The 18603-nt window shown below is 33.8% G+C and overlaps 2 protein-coding genes across 4 annotated transcripts in view; both read right to left on the minus strand.

Moving 5' to 3' along the window:
* Window positions 1-243: 243 nt before the first annotated feature.
* Window positions 244-8571, minus strand: LOC148602071 (tyrosinase-like protein 2). The gene is made up of 4 exons (XM_088554891.1): window positions 8552-8571; window positions 2853-3326; window positions 1771-1889; window positions 244-1264 (listed from the first exon to the last, which is right to left on the minus strand). The coding sequence occupies exons 2-4, from the start codon at window positions 3324-3326 to the stop codon at window positions 334-336; spliced, it is 1524 nt and encodes a 507-aa protein (XP_088411017.1). The 5' UTR covers window positions 8552-8571; the 3' UTR covers window positions 244-333.
* A 1176-nt stretch (window positions 8572-9747) lies between these two features.
* LOC148602072 (uncharacterized) overlaps window positions 9748-18603 on the minus strand; it is a 29821-nt gene continuing 20965 nt past the window's right edge. For all 3 annotated transcript variants that reach the window (XM_088554727.1, XM_088554726.1, XM_088554728.1), the window contains 6 exons: window positions 18449-18552; window positions 16982-18181; window positions 16024-16069; window positions 14669-14931; window positions 14389-14425; window positions 9748-10328 (listed from right to left, as the gene is read on the minus strand). In XM_088554727.1, coding sequence (XP_088410853.1) covers window positions 10048-10328; window positions 14389-14425; window positions 14669-14931; window positions 16024-16069; window positions 16982-18181; window positions 18449-18552 — 1931 coding nt within the window. In that variant the 3' untranslated portion in view covers window positions 9748-10047. The remainder of the gene's footprint in view (window positions 10329-14388; window positions 14426-14668; window positions 14932-16023; window positions 16070-16981; window positions 18182-18448; window positions 18553-18603) is intronic.

Here is an 18603-nt window from a genome sequence, read left to right on the forward strand (position 1 = left end):
TAAGTAAGTAGTTTTAATGAAATATTTTCAAATTCGGGTACTACATTTGGTACTTCTAAAAATGGACTTTCGCCAAACAAATGTCTTCAATTCTGTTTACCATTATATAAATCAAATATGGTACAATTCCGACGCTGTTATACATGTGTTTTTTCATAGGCAGCTATTAGAAAGAAGATAAGCTTGCACGTTATAAGAGTAACTCAAAACAAAAACAAAAAAAAAAAAAAAAAAAAAAAAAAACTAAGTATATGAAAATTTGTATTACTAGTAATAAACACAATGCCATATGATAATGAATGGAAACATGCAAATTTCAATATACTTGCAACCTCAACCTCTAGGAGAACTATTCGGGGAGGCCGATATAGAATCTCCTCTAGTCCTCACGTCCCTGAAAGGACATTTAAATTTTGGTCCAGGGTCTATTCTAAAACCAGCAGCTAGAGCTGCCAGTGTTCTTGCAGGCGTATCCTCTTCGTCCCGTGGTAACTCCTTGGGATTAGCACCCTGAATAGCACCTCTTGCAAAAGATGACAAATGTTTTGCCTCTCTTTGTCTGGAAGCTGGTATTGGCACAGGAAAGTTTTCTTGAACCTCTCTAGCAATGCATATATCTTGCTGGCTACAGTATAGTTCTGATGAATTCATACAGTCCGGGCAATCCGGAGCGGGAGCAAAACTTATCATATTAGCAACTGACTTCGAATATCCTTGCACGTTTCTAAAACGAGGAATGAATCCATAACGAGGTTCGAATTTCATAAGATTTTGTGGTCTCTGTTCAACTGCTCCTTTGATTGGATAGTCCCAAGCCGGGTCTTTATCATGAAGTGTCACCATTTGTTCGCGAAAACGCTCCCACAACATGTCAATAAAAGAATGGTAAGGGAAATAAATTGGATCGTATGCCGCAATGTTAATGCGTGAGAAAGTCCCATCAACCCACACATGAGCGCCTATAGCATGTCCTTCTAAGCTATACCTTTGGTCGTCGAGTGGTTCTGTTATTTCTGAATGATTTGTTCTCGACATGATGACTTCTATTGACTGCTTTGAAAAAAGCGTTCCATCACTTCCAATATTTCGGAAAATAATCTGACCACTCGGAGTCCTGAAGTTTTTGAAAGGACCAGTTGTCAACTCTCCAAAGCCGTTGCCAAAATATTTTGGGCTCCAGACATTAGATCTTGTCGGATCTCTCATGTGGAAATCCAGGGAGCAATCCCAGTACGGAACTGGAACACCTATTGCTGCTTCAAACCTACAAAAAATGTATAAGAAATGTATTTTCTATTGCGTTATATATAAGGAAGCCATTCAAGAAAATGCTTCAAGATAAATATGGTTTCATACGATATTACACTCAAATTAATTAATTTCAACACAGAAAAAAATAGGTATTATCAACTGGTACATTTTTTTCTTAAACAAAAGTAAACAAAAACAAAAGCTATACACATTGTATGAATCATTCATTAAACACTACAGGAAAAGGACGAACAGCGAGAACGACTACTAGTAAGTAATAACAGATATAATTGAAAAGCCAAGGGAAACTGTATATAGCAATTAAAAAAGCTAAAATACAAATACAATGTTACTACAAAAATTGTAAAAAGCGAGCTGTGAAAAAATAATACAAAAACGAATTTTAGTTGTTAATTCAAAGTAAATTCAATATACCGGTATGTCTTTTTGGCAAAACTATTTTATTGATGCGTATTTCATGACGCCTAAATAAATTGCTAAGTATATTCCTCTACGTACAATAAGAGGTATATTCTTTGCCAAGCAAGATAAGCGGGTCCTCCATACACAGATTTTAAGGCTTCCCCACTGTGGAGTGATGCTAACACACCGTAGTCGCTCATTCCGGTTCGGACACTCTGAAATGAAAACAAACCTCTGTAGACCAAAGTATCCGACTCAAAGAGTTCAACCTTCACCTTTAAAATAGGACAAGAATGAATCTGGAGTAATACGAGAATTTGTCATGGCATTTCAATGACACAAAAATAAGAAACATTAATATAAGTAATTTAAAAGAGAGAAGAGGTTTACTTATTCTGTTAACAGTGTATGAACTCACTAAGATTTACATATGTTAATGAGAAGGTTCAATATTTTCCTTTTTATAACATTTATACTTGGTGACAATCTTAAAAAATGTATAGCGTGTGTCTTTCTTTAATTTCCAGTAAATGCATGAACGTATGGAGATACTAGGTAAAAAGAACTCGTGTTTATTTTTTTTTGTTGATTTCGTTGCCTCGTACAAAGACAAAAAGAATGGAATCGGCAGTCTCCAGCGCATTACGGAAGCCCATTAGAGGCAGGTGTTCGCTTATTTTTAAGTCGTTATAACGACTTAGTATCTCGTTATAACGACATAACTGGTGTTGTTAAAACGAGATAGTAAGTCGTTTAAACAAGTTAGCTATGTCGTTATAACGAGATACTAAGTCGTTTAAACGAGATAGTAAGTCGTTTAAACGAGTTAGCTATGTCGTTATAACGAGATACTAAGTCGTTTAAACGAGATGCTAAGTCGTTTAAACGAAGTCGTTATAACGACTTAAAAAATAAGTGAACACTTGGCACTAATGGGCTTCCGTAGCGCATAGAGTATATTTGCTATTTCTGTCACAAAGAATAAGTACAAAACTCCACCCCTTTATGCAAACCAGTTCTTTGCAATTTGTAATACGTCACATCCGGCATGTATTATATAAGCTAGCGAAAAGAAACGTAGTGAAGCTAGAAGCAGTTATAGGTCTGCGGGTGAGATTGTGGAAATTGATGCCTCTCGATCTTAACGTTGAAATAAACGAAGAAACAATCCCACTTACGGAAAAATTTGCAAGGCGTTGTGTCCTGTTAGCAAATCGTCCCCAGACCATGTCGTAATTCGGTGATCTGACCTCATGTCGTACTTTATCAGGAGGTATACCGCCTTGTCTCCTTGTAGTTTGGACCACCGGCCGCTGAAAAGTTTGTCTAGTCGGCTGTCTTGTATTTTGCACCAACGTCCGTCGGCGGCCTTGTGGACGCCGTCGAATCGCTTGTCGTTTATTTCGTTTTATGCTTTGTAAACTGTCTCCAATTTTCTTTCTCAGTAGTGAATTTAGGTAGTTGTTCACATTTTTATCTGTTCTATGGTCTGGTACTCCTTTTAAAAATCCATCAATGCAATGTTTATGGATTTCACTACCCTTGAATTCTGTGTCTTCCTTTTGCCACAGGTCAAGACATCGGAAAACGTTCAAAGCTGTTGCTATGGGAACCACTACCAACAATGTGAACAGTTTAATTGTACATTTCATCTGCAAGAGACAAACAATCTACACGTAAACATCTATTGCGATATGTCAAAATACAGTAGCGAATCTAAAAGTTTTTCGTCGGATACCATAAGGTTAAAACTTTGAATGATGAGTAATAACAAAATTACAGAACTGATAGGAAAAAACTGGTAATGGTCAAAGGGAATAGTCAAATATAGAAAAGGGCAAATACCAAATGGCAATATCAAGGCTAAGGCCGGAAAGCTAAAAACAACCGCAATGATCCTGACTTGGTACAGGTTTTTCCGATGTCAATAATAGATTAAACCAGTTTTTTCTGATCTTTTTGATGCTTTCTTTGGATTCTTTCCCCAAGTAGTATAGTACAGTATATATATGTACTGTATGACAAGGAAGAATTTGTACTAACATGTATATGAACGATTTATTGACTTGAATATCAGTTACTCATTAAAGTCATACAATGTCATACTTTGTACTTGAATGTTAAAGTTTCAATGGTAAGTAATCGTGAACTACATGCAGTATATCAAAATATCAAAGGTGCAGCTGTAATAAAAAATAACATCATCAAGTATAAGAGGTCTTTGAACGTACAGCTTGATAGTTTGTTTTATGTTAAGTGATATTTGAATTGATTAGCTTACTAAAAGTTGTTGTTGTGCTATTTCTAAGCCTAAGCCCCTGTAGGATCTTGTCCAGGATTGCAGTTTACGGGCCGTAAATATAACTAAGGCAAGACAAGTTTTAGGGGGTAAACTTTGTGAACACAATTGTTTTCCCAATTATAGTGGGGTGTAAGCCGTGTCAGCTCCCCTATATAAATGCGCGCCGTTTAAGCTGAAGACAAATTTACTGTAAAAAGTTGTGTCTTCACCAGATGTACATGATCTGCTTTGTTGTGTGTATTTTTAAGTAATTGCAGTGATGTCTACTTGCTATTATGATTCTTGTATTTTAAATGGAAATGAGAAATAAAATTGATATGGTATTTTGTTGTCATTGGCATAAACAAATAACGAACAGTGGCCGAGCGGTCACTAGTATATTTGAACTGTGTTTAATTACAAAAAATAGTACAAATTATTCACAAAGGTCGTGGTTACTACCAAAAAGTTACACATATGACTATGAAAGTCGGATATCAATGCCAAAGTCATACATGTTTGTATGTAAGTCAGTTCCGGTGGAGTCTGAATAACTCTAAGCTGTTTTTGGTAAATATCAGTAAATAAATACCGAAGCGTCAGCAGTGTGATGATTCAAATACAATGTACGTCAAAATTCAAAAACATGGCCTAAATGTGAACACACGAAACAAAAACTACATACACAATGTAGCCAAGCGAATTATTAGATTTTTCCATGTTTTGTATATTGTAAAATTGTAGTGTTGTTTATGACCACGACTTTATAAAAGCAAAAGAAAAAGAAGTAGAGGAAGAATACTAAGATATCATAATTCCCATAGGGATTCAGCGCTGGGTATATTTTTTGTTTTGTTTTTGTTTTTGTTTGCTTTTGTTTTGTTTTGACCAGATCAGACTTATTTTCCGTCCTTGCTTTCCAGTATTTATAATCTTTGTTTGTTGTACATGTATGAGATATATACATACATTTTGAATATCGTGGCTTCAAACTCGTAATTTATTGTTTCTTTCCACTTATCATGATTTCGGATTGGAAAAAAAAACAAAACACAACTGGATTCCCATTGAAATTCATTTTCTCTCTTTCTCTCTATATTTACGAAAAAATGAAAGTACATATAATTACTATGAGCCATGTAAACTTGGTGACTACAAAAAAAGTGACGAGAAAGTAGTTACTGCATGATACTACATAACTGATGATAGTACAATAATTATGTATCAGGAATTATACGAAAACAAAATCGACCTTACCCCTTCATGGTAATAATTACAACAAAAAAGAACGGAAACATTAAATTCGTCTTACCTTCTACGTACCAACTAGAAAAAGAAAAGTAAAGGCTTCAATGCTAGACACCGACATATTTCCTTTGATTTAATGGGCTTTATTAATTAGAATGTTTAATTATACAGATGAAAACAAAATTTATGATGGCCTATGACACGGAATTATAAACATCATTCTTATCAAACCTTGTCATTTATGATCCAAGTTTTTCTACATATAATGTCATTGATTGTTAAAACTTATTGTTATCTTGTCATTTTACCTGCGATTTGTGATCCTGACCTCGATCTGGGATCGTCAGTACTTTGATTTTACCGCACCGGTGGTTGATTTCATTCTTAAAATTTTGTGTGCTTAATTGGCTCAAAATTATTGATATCAACACGAGCGCCGCCAGGCATTAGTATTGATATCACGACCAAAGCTTATGATAAATCATATGATTAAAAAAAACCTTCGTGATATGTTTAAATTTCATCATTAAATGTTGTACTTTCATTTTGGATCCGGAAATAACCGAACGTATTGATTTTGTCCGAGTTACTCTACTTACTCCCTAGTCGGCTATTTAATTTAGATTTTAGTACAGTACCTATTCTTTGTGATATCAAAAAATGCCTAGAAACTTACAAATGTACAATTTAATAAGATTGACGAATCAATGTCACCAAAAAAAAAAAAAAAAAAAAGATGTTCGGAACGGTCCGTGTTCCACGAGACTGAGGAAGTAGATAGAACTAAAATTTTCAAATATGAAGACAGGTGACTCAATCCCCACCAAACAAACAATTATCTTATAATTGACAGAAAAAAAAACTTTCAAATGGAGTCATTTCAGATGAATATGACGGAAGCAGACGATGGGTTAAAAATATGGAAGAATACCAAGTAGAAAATTTGATCCAATACACAAACTGATGTGATTAAGCAGCTGACAAAATTGTCACTAAAAACGACAAGTATAAATCCCTCAGTTCCGTCTGCATGCCTTTTTGTATGAAAGTGTTGTCAACTGTGTGAATACGGCAGGTTTATTGGTTTCAAAAGTATTAACTGTCGCAAATTTGATGTGAAAAAAAGAAAGTTGTACTAAAACTTTGTATTTGCATACATGTTTGTACTACGGAATGCAGTGTTTTTGGGGAAACCTGTTTGGTGTTTAAGTACTAGAGTTTGTAAAAATCTGGCAGAATTAAAAGATGATATTTCATATACTAAGAAAAAACACATAAATTTGACAATATGGGCACATATTTTATGGACTGTTGCAGTTCGTCTTAGAAATGTCAGAGGATACAGAAAAGCGAGTTCAAAGTTACGAAAACAATATAAGGAGGTTAAGACATCCGATAGGGTTTGGTATGACAATTTATTGTTAAAATTTAAAAGATTAGGTGTTCACAATGATTCATATGCTTGGATTAAGGATTAGCTATGTGACAGATGTCAAAAATTTTTTACTCGGTTGATTTTCCTCCTCACAAAAAGCAATCAATGCAGGAGTACATCAAGGCTCTGTTTTTTGGAACTTTCCTTTTCCTCACTTATATTAATGATATTGTTCAAAACATCCATAACCACATAAAATTGTTTGCCGGTGATTCTTCACTGTTTACCATTATTGATGGAAACGATTTATTTATCTCTGAATCTTTAACGGTTGATATGGGGAATATTAATTCATGGGAAAAAGATAGGCTGTAATATTTAATCCATCCAAAACTCAGTCACTTACTTTTTCTAGGAGAAACACTAATCAACCAGTATTATACTTTGGTCGTGACGGAGATCCTATTGAGAATGTGCATGGACACTGTCACCTAGGTTTGAATTTTACTTCAAATGCTACGTGAAAGTTGCAAATAAATACCATATACTATAAAGTTTGTTTGAGATTACACTTGCTTCGCCCAGTAAACATTTAATATACACTTATCAGAAGTGCTCTTGCCACAATTTATTTATTCTTTGTCGCCCTATACTTGAATATTTCGGTGTTGTTTTGGATAATTGTTCTCTTAAAAAAACATCTTTATTAGAGCGCATGTGCAAATTGAAGTAGCACGCGTTATTAGAGGTTTGAGGTGGACCATATCTGTAAATAAGCTTTATTCAGAATTAGGTTTTGAAACAAAAATGTCGGGAAGACAGAAACATAAATTGATTACCTTTTATAAAGTAAAAAATGGATTTTCCATTGGTTATCTTCATGGTCTAATAGTTCCTGGTTTTCCAACACAAAATAGTTTTAATTATTATAATTTAAGAACTGACGAACAAAACTTTATTCAGCCTCACTGTAGGACAACTTCTTATTATAATAGTTTTGTTCCTGCTATGGTCAGACTTTGGAATGATTTAGATAAGCCTATCAAGGATTCTACATATCTTATTTAATTTAAGAAAAAAACTTGGGGAAAGCAATGTAAACCACCAAAACATTCTGATATTTTAATTATGGTAAAAGGAAAAGTAATTGAGAAATGAAGCCAGCACCTTAAACTCTATGAATCATGAAATTATTATTCTTAGCAATCATACAGTATAATTGATTTTACTGAGGATTTTATTTTAACGTATTTATTTTTAACTGACGTGACACACATTTTCACACGGGCGCATACATTTGCTCAAATTTTCAACGTCATTCATTCATATAGTTTTAGTAATTTTAAACGAAAGAAATAGGTTCTTGTACTCGTGAATAGTGATAATCTTGGATATCTTCCACTCTTGTGAAAGATTTTACGTATTTCCCTCGTTCCGCTACGTTACGGAATGTCGTGAAAGATACGCACTCGTTTAAGAATCTAATATTCTTCGATTATCCTCCCTATGATGATTTTGGTTGCAATTACCATTGTCATTAAAATTATTACTTGTTAGCGACAACATGCTTAATTATGATGAAAATGTAAATATCATTAATGTAGTTCATGACTACATTCGTCTAAGTGGACGATTTAGCTAGTTTTATCAATTATTATATTTTTATGATACAGGTACATGTAAATATCTGATTGGCTTCTTATAATATCAAGCATGATCTATGATCCATTAACCCATTGAGCACATCCATCTTTATATCTTAATTTCTCCTTTTCCACACGTTCTTATTACATTTTCTTTACACGTATTCGTGTTTTATAAGGCTTTCCTTCATTAAAAATATACAGTAATATATCGTTTCTAAAATGTAATATGTAGACAGACTTAAGTTTTCTTTTTCCGACGCAGTCGGTATAGTTTCGCTTTTATACCATTTGACCTCAAAGACGCTCTTCTATGGAAACGCAAATCACCTGATCGCAATCCTGTTTCCCGTTTGGCCAAATACTGATAACTTAGTGGCGTTGGAAAAAAAATAGCGTGCCATGTGTTATTTCCTGAATGAAATACAGAAACTTACAATTAAAAATAAACAAACTTTTACTGCGTCTTTTTTTAAAGATATTGCTTGTTTTTCTATCATTTAGCTCTTATTTTTTTTTAAATTTCCCCTCATATGTTATTTGCATAATCGTCAGTTTTACTCCATTTCGTTATGTTAAAGTATGCATCATTATGAAAAATATTGTGCTAGTTTTTTTTCTACTTTAGTCAAGCTTTGAGTGCTCGAATTAAAATCAAGTCGCTTTTATAAACCATGAAATCGAAGTGATTTCTCATTTTCCTTTCATCTTCTTTAAATTATGATTGTATGAAACTTCAACTCAATTTCTTCGATAATACACATTGTTCAAAGATGAAATTAAAAAAAAAATTTCTTAGTTATTACTATTGTATTTTGATTCTAGAACTCAAATTTATTTGACTCATCCCATTTAATCTTAATCTGTAATTTATTATCTGTATTACATACCTTTGTTACCGAGAGAGGGCTTACACAGACTTTGCCTGCTGTCAAATCCTTTTCATGTTACATAATTTTATTGTCGATGTGTACGCAGGGGCGTTTTGACGTAAATGCAGCTACGCCACTGAATTATGTGTATTACATACCTTTGTTACCGATAGAAGGCTTATACAGGCCTTGCCTGCTGTCTAATCTTTTTCACTTTGTGTTGAATAAAATATAGCTTAAAACTTTAAACTTATGATAAGGGAAAAGTGAGTTATGTTATCTACCTTTGTTTATGAAATTGCAATGCATTTCGTATAGTTTATATCTCGAATTTCTGACACTTAAAAAAGAAATGAATGCCATTTCTGCATTTCTCATAACATTTTGAATACGATTTCATGGAAAGACTTGTGTGTTTTGTTTTTACCATGATTACTGCCTGATTCTTGCAGATAATAGTACTTAAAAGGAATGTGGAGTACTTTAAGTATACTTCGACCGAATTCTTTTGATATGTCAAGATTATTTTTATCTTCCTATGTTGTTGTTGTGCGACCTTTTCCATTTATGAAATTCGTCAGCTGCTATGTCAGAATGCAGATCTTTTAAAAAAAATGCAAATGAGCACAAAACGTGACTTGCAGTAATAAAATATTTAGACACCTTCTTTTAATTAAAAAAAATATTTCAAAATATGCATGACAGAGAAAATAAAGCATTTAAATTATAAGCAAATTACCCGAAAGTTGACGCTTCAATCTGAAATCATACATATATGAAGTTTTGTTCAAAATTCCAAGCGGCTGTGTTACGTAGTTGCAGATGAAACTGTAACAAAAAAGGGTACAAACGGACAGATGGACACCATGATCATTATAACCCTACTGCAAAGAAGGGTGACATAAAGATCGGATAAAAGAATAACATAAAAAACGTTCAGTAAGTTCAACACAATCAAACAGAACCTCTTTGGATTTGTTTCACGATTTCATTCAAGTTTTCATTATCCATTGATATCTCCATTAGAATCTGCACTATATCTGCTAATGTCCTCCCGTTCAACAATGTCAACACAACACGAGTCGTCAATACTATGTTTTGCCGATGTTGTTTCAGTAGTCGGTCGTACTCGACGACGTCCAAACCGACCTGAAGAGCTAGGAATATACATTTAAAGGCCAGTCGAACCGATAATTGGTTCAATAACAATGGTTCCATGTGGACCCGTCTGTCGACTAAAAGAAAAAAAAATAACGTAATGGTATGTCATACAAAAACCAGATAGACTCTGTGATATGGAACAGAGAAAAAATATATATAACTTAAGGATGTAGACCTAGGGTAAGGGACACAACTCTTACAAATCATTGGAACGTTTGCATTTACCATTTTACAGCAATCTCATATAAGCATTAAACTAACTTGTATTTATTTCATTCTGTTTCAAAGAAAAGCTTGAAAAGCTTCGGTGAAATTGAATATGATACAAACATACCACTGATTTAAAGAGTTATGTCCCTTACCTCCACCTCCTTAAAGGATAAATGAAAAAAGAAAGCGAACGTTCATAAACAACAAGTATAAAAAAGATAGAATTTTCTCAATAATTAATTAGTTCACAATCGGTTAACCATTCAGTATAGTTGTCAATAAAATAAAATAAATATTTATGAGGTTTTTTGTTCTTTATACCGTTTACTGTGCATTATCAATCAAAATGAATTTCATGATTTAATTAAAACCATAGTCAAACAAAATTAAAACCTTTGTCATAGCATGTCAATACATTAACTACACCCATAAAATGTGCCGTTAATTGAACACTAATTAAATGCAATATACGTAATATTTTGTTCATTGACAATCAATGATCTATGACATTGACACACATACAGTTAAAGACTAAAATATATACGTATTATTGTTTACTGTTATGAATTATGGCTTGCTCATAAATTACTATTTTATTTTAAAGATTCATTGTCTTAAGTAAAGGATTTTCTAAGGTGCACTAAGGTCATGCATTCTTTTGGTGGCGAAGTTCGAGTTGATAACAGATATTTGTATATTTGTATCCTGTGTTTTCTATGTGTAATTTTGTCGTGTCTGTCTCTTCGCCATTGTTAGTGATTTAAACTAGCTCTTTTACAGTTATGATTTTAGAATGTTTTCTTTTTTATTTTAAACGTTTACTTCAAGCTCTCGATGTTTTATTCAGCAAGATTAGTTTTTTTATCGTGCTTTTCTTCTGTGTTTTATAAACATGACAATGAAAGCCTCCCAAAGTTAGCTTTAACTTGCTGTGGTTGTCAGTGATGGATCCTGGATTTTAGGTTAATAGAAATAAATGCCGAGCGAAACGAGACAAGAAAGAAAAATTTGGAGGTCAAAATAGTGATAAATCAATTAAGATTTCATGCAAAAAAATAACAATTTTTCAAATTTTAATGAGGGCGCGCGCCGGGTACGCCCCGTCTGAATCCGCGTCTGATTGTGTTTGATTTACCTGCACGATTCCTCATAAATTTCATTCAAATAATTGTGGTTAAGATGCAATTTGATTCAAAGACACTTTCTGTATTTTGTATGACAGCGATGACAATATTTGAGATAACAATGTACATTGTTTCATAAACAAATCTTAATGATGAATTCTAACAAAGATATGTGGTTTTTAAGAGAACTGTGGTTAATCTAACACATGCAGTTTTGTTATAACTCAAGTATGTAATCATATAGACAAGACTAGTAAAATGAATACATGATGAGCTTCAAACATGTTCATATATGTTAAAACAAATAGTTACTATAAAAAAGTATTCGTTCGAAGTTGCCGCCTTTGCCCATAACATTCACTACCTCAAAATATTGATTTTTTAAAAAAATTAAAGTATCTTTTCACGTCCGCTTCATAGTATTACACTGAAACTTCTACGTCTTTTGAATGTTTAAGCGAAGTGTTTGTAAGAATCAGGCAAAAAGGAAAAAAAAATCAGAAACATGCATGTCAAAACCCCACCAATCTGACAATGTAATATCACTCAAGGATGCTTTCTCTATTTGAAAAGACCATTATTTGATCTCTCCATCACTGGATTTGCTCAAACAATTTTCAATAGAATCGTAGAAAGAATAGGTTTTTGACAGAGTTATCTGCCCTTGAAATGTTCATTTTCAGTGCATTTCAATGAAATTGTAACTCAGTGGTCCAGGATGATATGGAAAATCTTGTCTGTTTTCCTTGATTCTGATGATGCAAATAGTCAAATTACACTATCAAAATGATGTTGTTTTTCCAAACCATATCTGAGACTCACCGACTGCCTGATTCTTACGGTGACTGACACTTAAATTTCTTTAACAATAATATATTGTGTTTTCACTATACACCGATCGTTTAGACTAATTTAAACACTGAATTGACTACTGTTTTACCTTTTGACTTATGTTTATACTACCCCGCCATATACTTTATTTGCCTGTTCCAAGCCAGGAATCTGTAGTCCAGTGGTTGTCTTTGCTTTTTATGTTCATTGTTATACGTTCTAGGTTTTTTTCTATAGATTAGGTCGATTTTCGTCTTTTATTAGTAGTTTCACTTTATTTATTTAGGTAGTTTTTACAGCTTGCTTTATGGTATGGGTTTTGCCCATCATTGAAGACCATGTGGTGAACTGTAGAGGTTTAATTGTTCATTGTTTAATTTTTGTGGATGACTATCTCTTTGACAATCATACCACATCTGCTATTTTTATACACAAACCTACACCGGAACTTTTATGGCCCCTGTTGGATAGCGGACAGGGTAAAAGGCGACAAAAAGAAAGGTGGCGGGAGAAAGGAGCAAAGGGGGTGGGAGAAAGGAGAAAAGTACCGACTGTTCAACCCTCCACTATTAAAGGCGGAGGTTTGGCTAACCAAAAAACATGTTTTAACCCACAATTTGACTTTGAAATACATGTACCAAAAATAGTGTATATATAATTATATATATTTTTTTTATTTTCCGTCTATTCTTGTCCTTGCAAGGCCATGTTATATTTAAGTGCAAGTCTCTGTATGAATCAGGCAGTGGGTAAAAGATGTTACAAAAAAAAACCCACCACCATTCTGAAAGATTAATTTAACTATATGCACCATCAGAATCAAGGAAAAGGCACAATGTTTTCCTTATCATTTTGGTAAATCGAGTTATAATGTCATTGAAATGCACAGAAACTTCTGACCAAATCAAGTGATGCAGGGATTAAAATATTAGGGATTATGGATTAGTATTTTCCAATAAAGAGAGCACCCTAAAATGAAATTAAATTAACAGATCGGTGGGTTTTGAAATGCGTGTTTCTAATTTATCCCATTTGTTCGATTCCTACAAAAACTGACACCTAATATGTCCCTCCGACTTGTAATTATGAGTAATTTCGTTTTTACCTTATTTTCATAAATGTTGCTAACTAAAAAGTTTTTAGACAATACTCAGAACTTCGGTATAGAAGCAAAGAATTTTGTTTCATTAATTTGTATATTAAGATACTGTAGGGGTTATGTTCGATGATACTTTTTGTAATTTTTTTTCTATTCCAGACAAGATTATACGGTGATCAGCTGCAATTCAGCAAGTTTAAACTGGATACAATGTATCCCTCTCTAAACAAAACTTCTTTTGGACTATAACATTGGTTTGTTTTAGACAGGTGTTCGGATTACCAACGTTCAAAATACATGTAAACTTATATAAAGAGACTTTTACAAAGTGTTCGGTTTAGACAGGATTCCGGATTATTCAGGGTTCGGTTGGTAAGGTTTTCTGATCATTCAACGTCCAGTTTAGACATGATTTCGGATTATTCAGGATTCTGTTTAGACATGTTTCACTGTACTGATTTATTTGATCAATTTCCTCCAAAAAACCGATCTAAATTTTCTTCATTTTTTTGTAATTATCATTCATACACGTTGTATGCGTTATTCTCAATTACATCAACGTGTATTTCTGGCGCCTTTAAAGATAATCTATGGTTTAACAAGACTAACTAGAAACACTGTGTACTTGATACCACAACTCCCCCATTTGACAATGGAAATATGTAATAATTCATAACTCTATTCATTAGTGTAGGAGTGGGTACTGCGCCGCGTAACGGAAGGAAGGAAGCACGGAAGGAAGGACAACCCTTTGCGAAAGATGTCGATTTCAGACATTAGCACCAAATAAGTAGGAATAGAAAACGAAAATAAGAGTAACCTATCGTAACAGTGAATTTCAATCTAACTTTCATCAATTTTAACACTTACCATTTCCAAATTGTGGTATACTCGGTTCTCTATACATCTATAAAAAACAAGATAGATAAAGGGCATTTATTGATTTTAACCTCTTGCATGGCACCAAAACATACGAAAGGCCGATAATTCAATACCCAGCAAAATGTGAAATTAAAACCCTCTTTACATGAAGTTAGATTACTAAAACAAAACTCAAGAATACCGCCACAAGTGTCAAAAAGTTATATTCTGGTTTTCTGCACCTAAAGTGAAGTAAAGTTACGCTATAGAAGTAGAAAATTAAATTTACCTTGCAAAGGATGTGGTTTGTTTCACCACAACTAATCAGTAGTTTCTGTAGATCAGCAAATTTCGGTTGCTTTATAGAACTTCGCCATTTTACCAAAGAACGTAAAAGTGTTTCGTCTACATTGCTAACAATTGCAACCGGGACTTTCACTTCCGCCTTTAGAGTTGCCAGTAACTTCCGTCTTGCTGTCGGTGGTATTCGTCTGATAACTTTACAAAAATCTGTATCAGTTATTGTTTCTGACAATGTTTTGCTGTTTATACCTGAAATATCATTTTGTATATTTAAAATATTTTTATTTCATTGTAATTCTGGTACAGTTAAACCTGTTTAATTCAAATCCCTCTTGAACCTTGACTTTGGTACAGTTTTAGACAGGTGTTTGGGTTACCAAGTTTAAAAATATATTAAATTGATATACATAAGTAGAGGAGCTGCTTAGAGCGTCTGATTTGGAAGTTCTTCGGTTTATTCAGAGTTTGGTTTTGACAGGTTTTCGGATTATTCAGCTTCGGTTAAGACCAGTTTCACTGTATAACAGTTTCCACGTCATTATGGGAAATTAGTATATGGAACAATTTGCTCAAATAAGCACATCTTGGTGCAAGTTCTTTTTATCATTTGGTATTCTTCCTTTACATATTTTCAGGCGATCTCCTGCATAAAGAGTATGTTAGCTATTTCAAAACTTTACATATCTGCCACACTCGTGTAAAACCCCAACCCTTTATGCAAAAGAGTAGAGGTTACATACCACTAATTTAACCAATGAAAAATAGTCCTACACAAGTTTCAGTGCACTTGTGTTATGTTGCTGTGGAGAAACTGCACATCAAATCTGCACAAGTGAGCTTTTCAGCTTTTTAAGGGCTATTAGTGTACACATGCAGCTTTTAGGTGATGTATTGACTTCTTCAGGTTAAACTTAAGGTATAACTCATTGAACTTAGTGAAATTAGCATTGGAGCTTATGGGAAGTGACATTAGTGGTTTGTAGCCTTAGAGTACACCGGGAAAATGCTTCACAGATTTGTATGGAGCAGATGGAACAGTGCCCATGCCCTGTTACTATTTTTACGCTTCCTGTATAGAAGAGCCTATAAGCTAGCAGAGTGATACTTAGTAAATCAGAAAGCGGTTATAGGTCAGCGGAGGAAATTGTCTTCCAGTATGCACATGGTTTGTAATAGTTTTGGTGAGTAGTTTACAAAAGCATTTTGCAGATTTCTACTTCTCAACTTTGTCAGTGATTGCGTTACTTATTCCATCCTTATTGCAGATTAATCCGGTTTTTATACAAAATGCATACTAATTTCTTTGTAATCACTAGTTTTATGTTCGGAGATCTTACATACCATTGCAATAAAGACTGCAATCTTCTACATTTAGAGCTCCATCAATCTGTAATAAGAACATGTATCAATGCATGAACCAAATATATAACGTTATGCTTTAGAAAGAATAATTAAATACAATTCTGTGTAAGAATCAGGCAATGAGTGGCACATCATTTTTCTCAATTTGGCATTTTTTTGCCTCAAACATATTCAAATCTAGAAAACAGCTGAAAAGATATTTAAATTTATCCTGAAGCATTGGTGACGTAGATATTTTTTGACTGCTTATATAAGGAAAAAGTTCAGGAAAATTGTCCCGCCATTTTTTCATAGTGCATTTCAACTAAATTTGACCTATCAATATCGTAAAAAGGCAAACTTTACAAAGACTTTGACAGTAATCTCTTGAGGTTATGAGGTATAAATACTTGGATGATGCAATAAAATCTCTGTTTATTTTTTCTTCATTTGCCATACCTTATACACATTTTGTCTGATTCTTAGACGGAGAAGTACTTAAATGTAAAATCAGATCATTGGGATAAAACACATGCAATGTTTTCGGGAAATGCGCAAAACATCTGCAACAAGACTATCGACGTGAATCAGTCAATCCATCGATTATCCATTAATAAACTTGAAAGCTGATTATCCTAAACGATTTCAAAGCGAATTACCAGCTTTAATCTTATCTCTTGTAAATAATAAACGTTTTAGTGGCAAATATTAATGGATTGTTAAGTTTGACTGGATCGAGGTGTATGCTTATGAACTATTATACTAAGTTGCTGACTAATAGTAATACATTCTTAAGGTGGTGCGAAGGTTTTTGGCTTATCTAATTTCAGCTCGATTTTAATGCTCGCATGCCTCCACGAGGCCCGGTTATCGGTACCATAAAAAACCAAAACAAAGGGCCTGATATAACAATTAACTAAATTATTATGCAAAATCTGTCGAATGAAGTAATTGAAACCTTGCAATATTTCCACTCTTCAAGTATTTCCAAAGGATCTACTACGGCGCTGTGATGTGGGCAAGAAAAAGAATCTTTATCTTCCAATTCTGAAACGTTTACCATGCACGAAGGTGTCAAAGAACATGTCGGTACTTCAATAGCACAATCAAACGAAGCATTTAAGCTAAGAGTCAAGTCAAATATTTGAGCTAGGCAATGCTTTGTTATACGAAAGACACCGCTACAAATGCTATTTTTGGAATGCCAACCGGAAGTCCTGTCAACATCCGTTCTGGTGATGTGAACATTTATGCAGTTAGTATCCTTATCGGTTGCAAGAGAAACAAAATGGAAGTCGTCAATAGTGAACACAACCAAATTTCTGAAGCAGACTAATTTATTGTGAATCTCTTTCACCGGCCACAAACCAAAGAAGGCAGATGAAAGAGAATCGAAAATAAATTTCAGCTGAGTATCATGATTTGTTTTGATTCTGAAGTAGGCAGTTCTGTCCAACCTTTTAAACTGTAACGCAAGAGTTTCTGGTGCATCTGATGTCACTTGAAGAGGAATGTAAAGTGCAATATTAGAATTTGAACTTGAGGGTCTTCTGTGTAGGTCGGTCGAAACAAAACATAATTCTTTAGCAACTTTCCACAAATTGTCATCTTCATGAATGTAACATTTAGTTGCTTTCATATTGTCAAAATTTCCTGAGAGGATACTCAACTTTTCAATCAGAGGTGTATTCTGGTTTTTGTCGTTAATAACTATGATTTTCGAATGTCGTAAGAACTTGACAAGGTGATATGGCAGCATCAAATCAATACTTATAATGTCCTGGTAATTATCGAAGTTAAAAAGTAGAATTTTGCCGTCTAAATTCATGTGCTGTAGAAATTCTTTCACGCTCTGCTTTGATGGAACAGAAACATTCCTGGCACTATTAATACACGTTTCTATCAGGCCCGTTTTAGTAATTATAATTTCTTTCACAGAACATAAAGCCTCTTTCAAAACAAGCCAATTTGCTGGAACAGATATCCGTTTCTCGATCACTGCTCTTGCATGCTGGGTAATTTGGGAGGTTAGGACAGAAAACCTCTCAGTGTAAAGTTCTTCAAAGGTTAACGGTATAACAGTTTCCTGAATTAAATGTTTCTTTCTCCTGTCTTCCTGTAACCAGGTATTTAGAGCAACTGTTATTTTACTGCTCCCCTGTAAAATAGATCTGAATCATTTTAATTCATGTACGAAACCTGTCCACCAAAATGAATTCAAGATAATCAAAGTTCAAAACAGTGTTCAATAACAAACACTAATGGCAAGATATTGGTATACAAAACACGTGTCCAGCATACTAATCTTATATTCAAAATGTTTGTTCATATTTTGCATGAGTTGAATATGCACATTTGGAGTAGGTCGGCTCTAAGATTTATTTACCCCTTAATCCCTACTTTACAATAACATTCAGCTACTTACATACACTTCTCCTTCGTGCAAAAGGACGAATAAAACTTTAGATTTCTCTTCGGTTACCATTCCATTCCTTCTACTTACTAGATGGAAGAGAAAGTCTAGATACTCTACAAATATAAACTGTAATAGTAGGAAGAAAGCCCATAGAAATGTGCTTT

This window comes from Perna viridis, chromosome 12 (assembly GCF_037379345.1).
Source record: "Perna viridis isolate PV_CMFRI_1.1 ecotype Kerala chromosome 12, ASM3737934v1, whole genome shotgun sequence".
In the NCBI taxonomy this organism is placed as follows: Eukaryota; Metazoa; Mollusca; class Bivalvia; order Mytilida; family Mytilidae; genus Perna; species Perna viridis.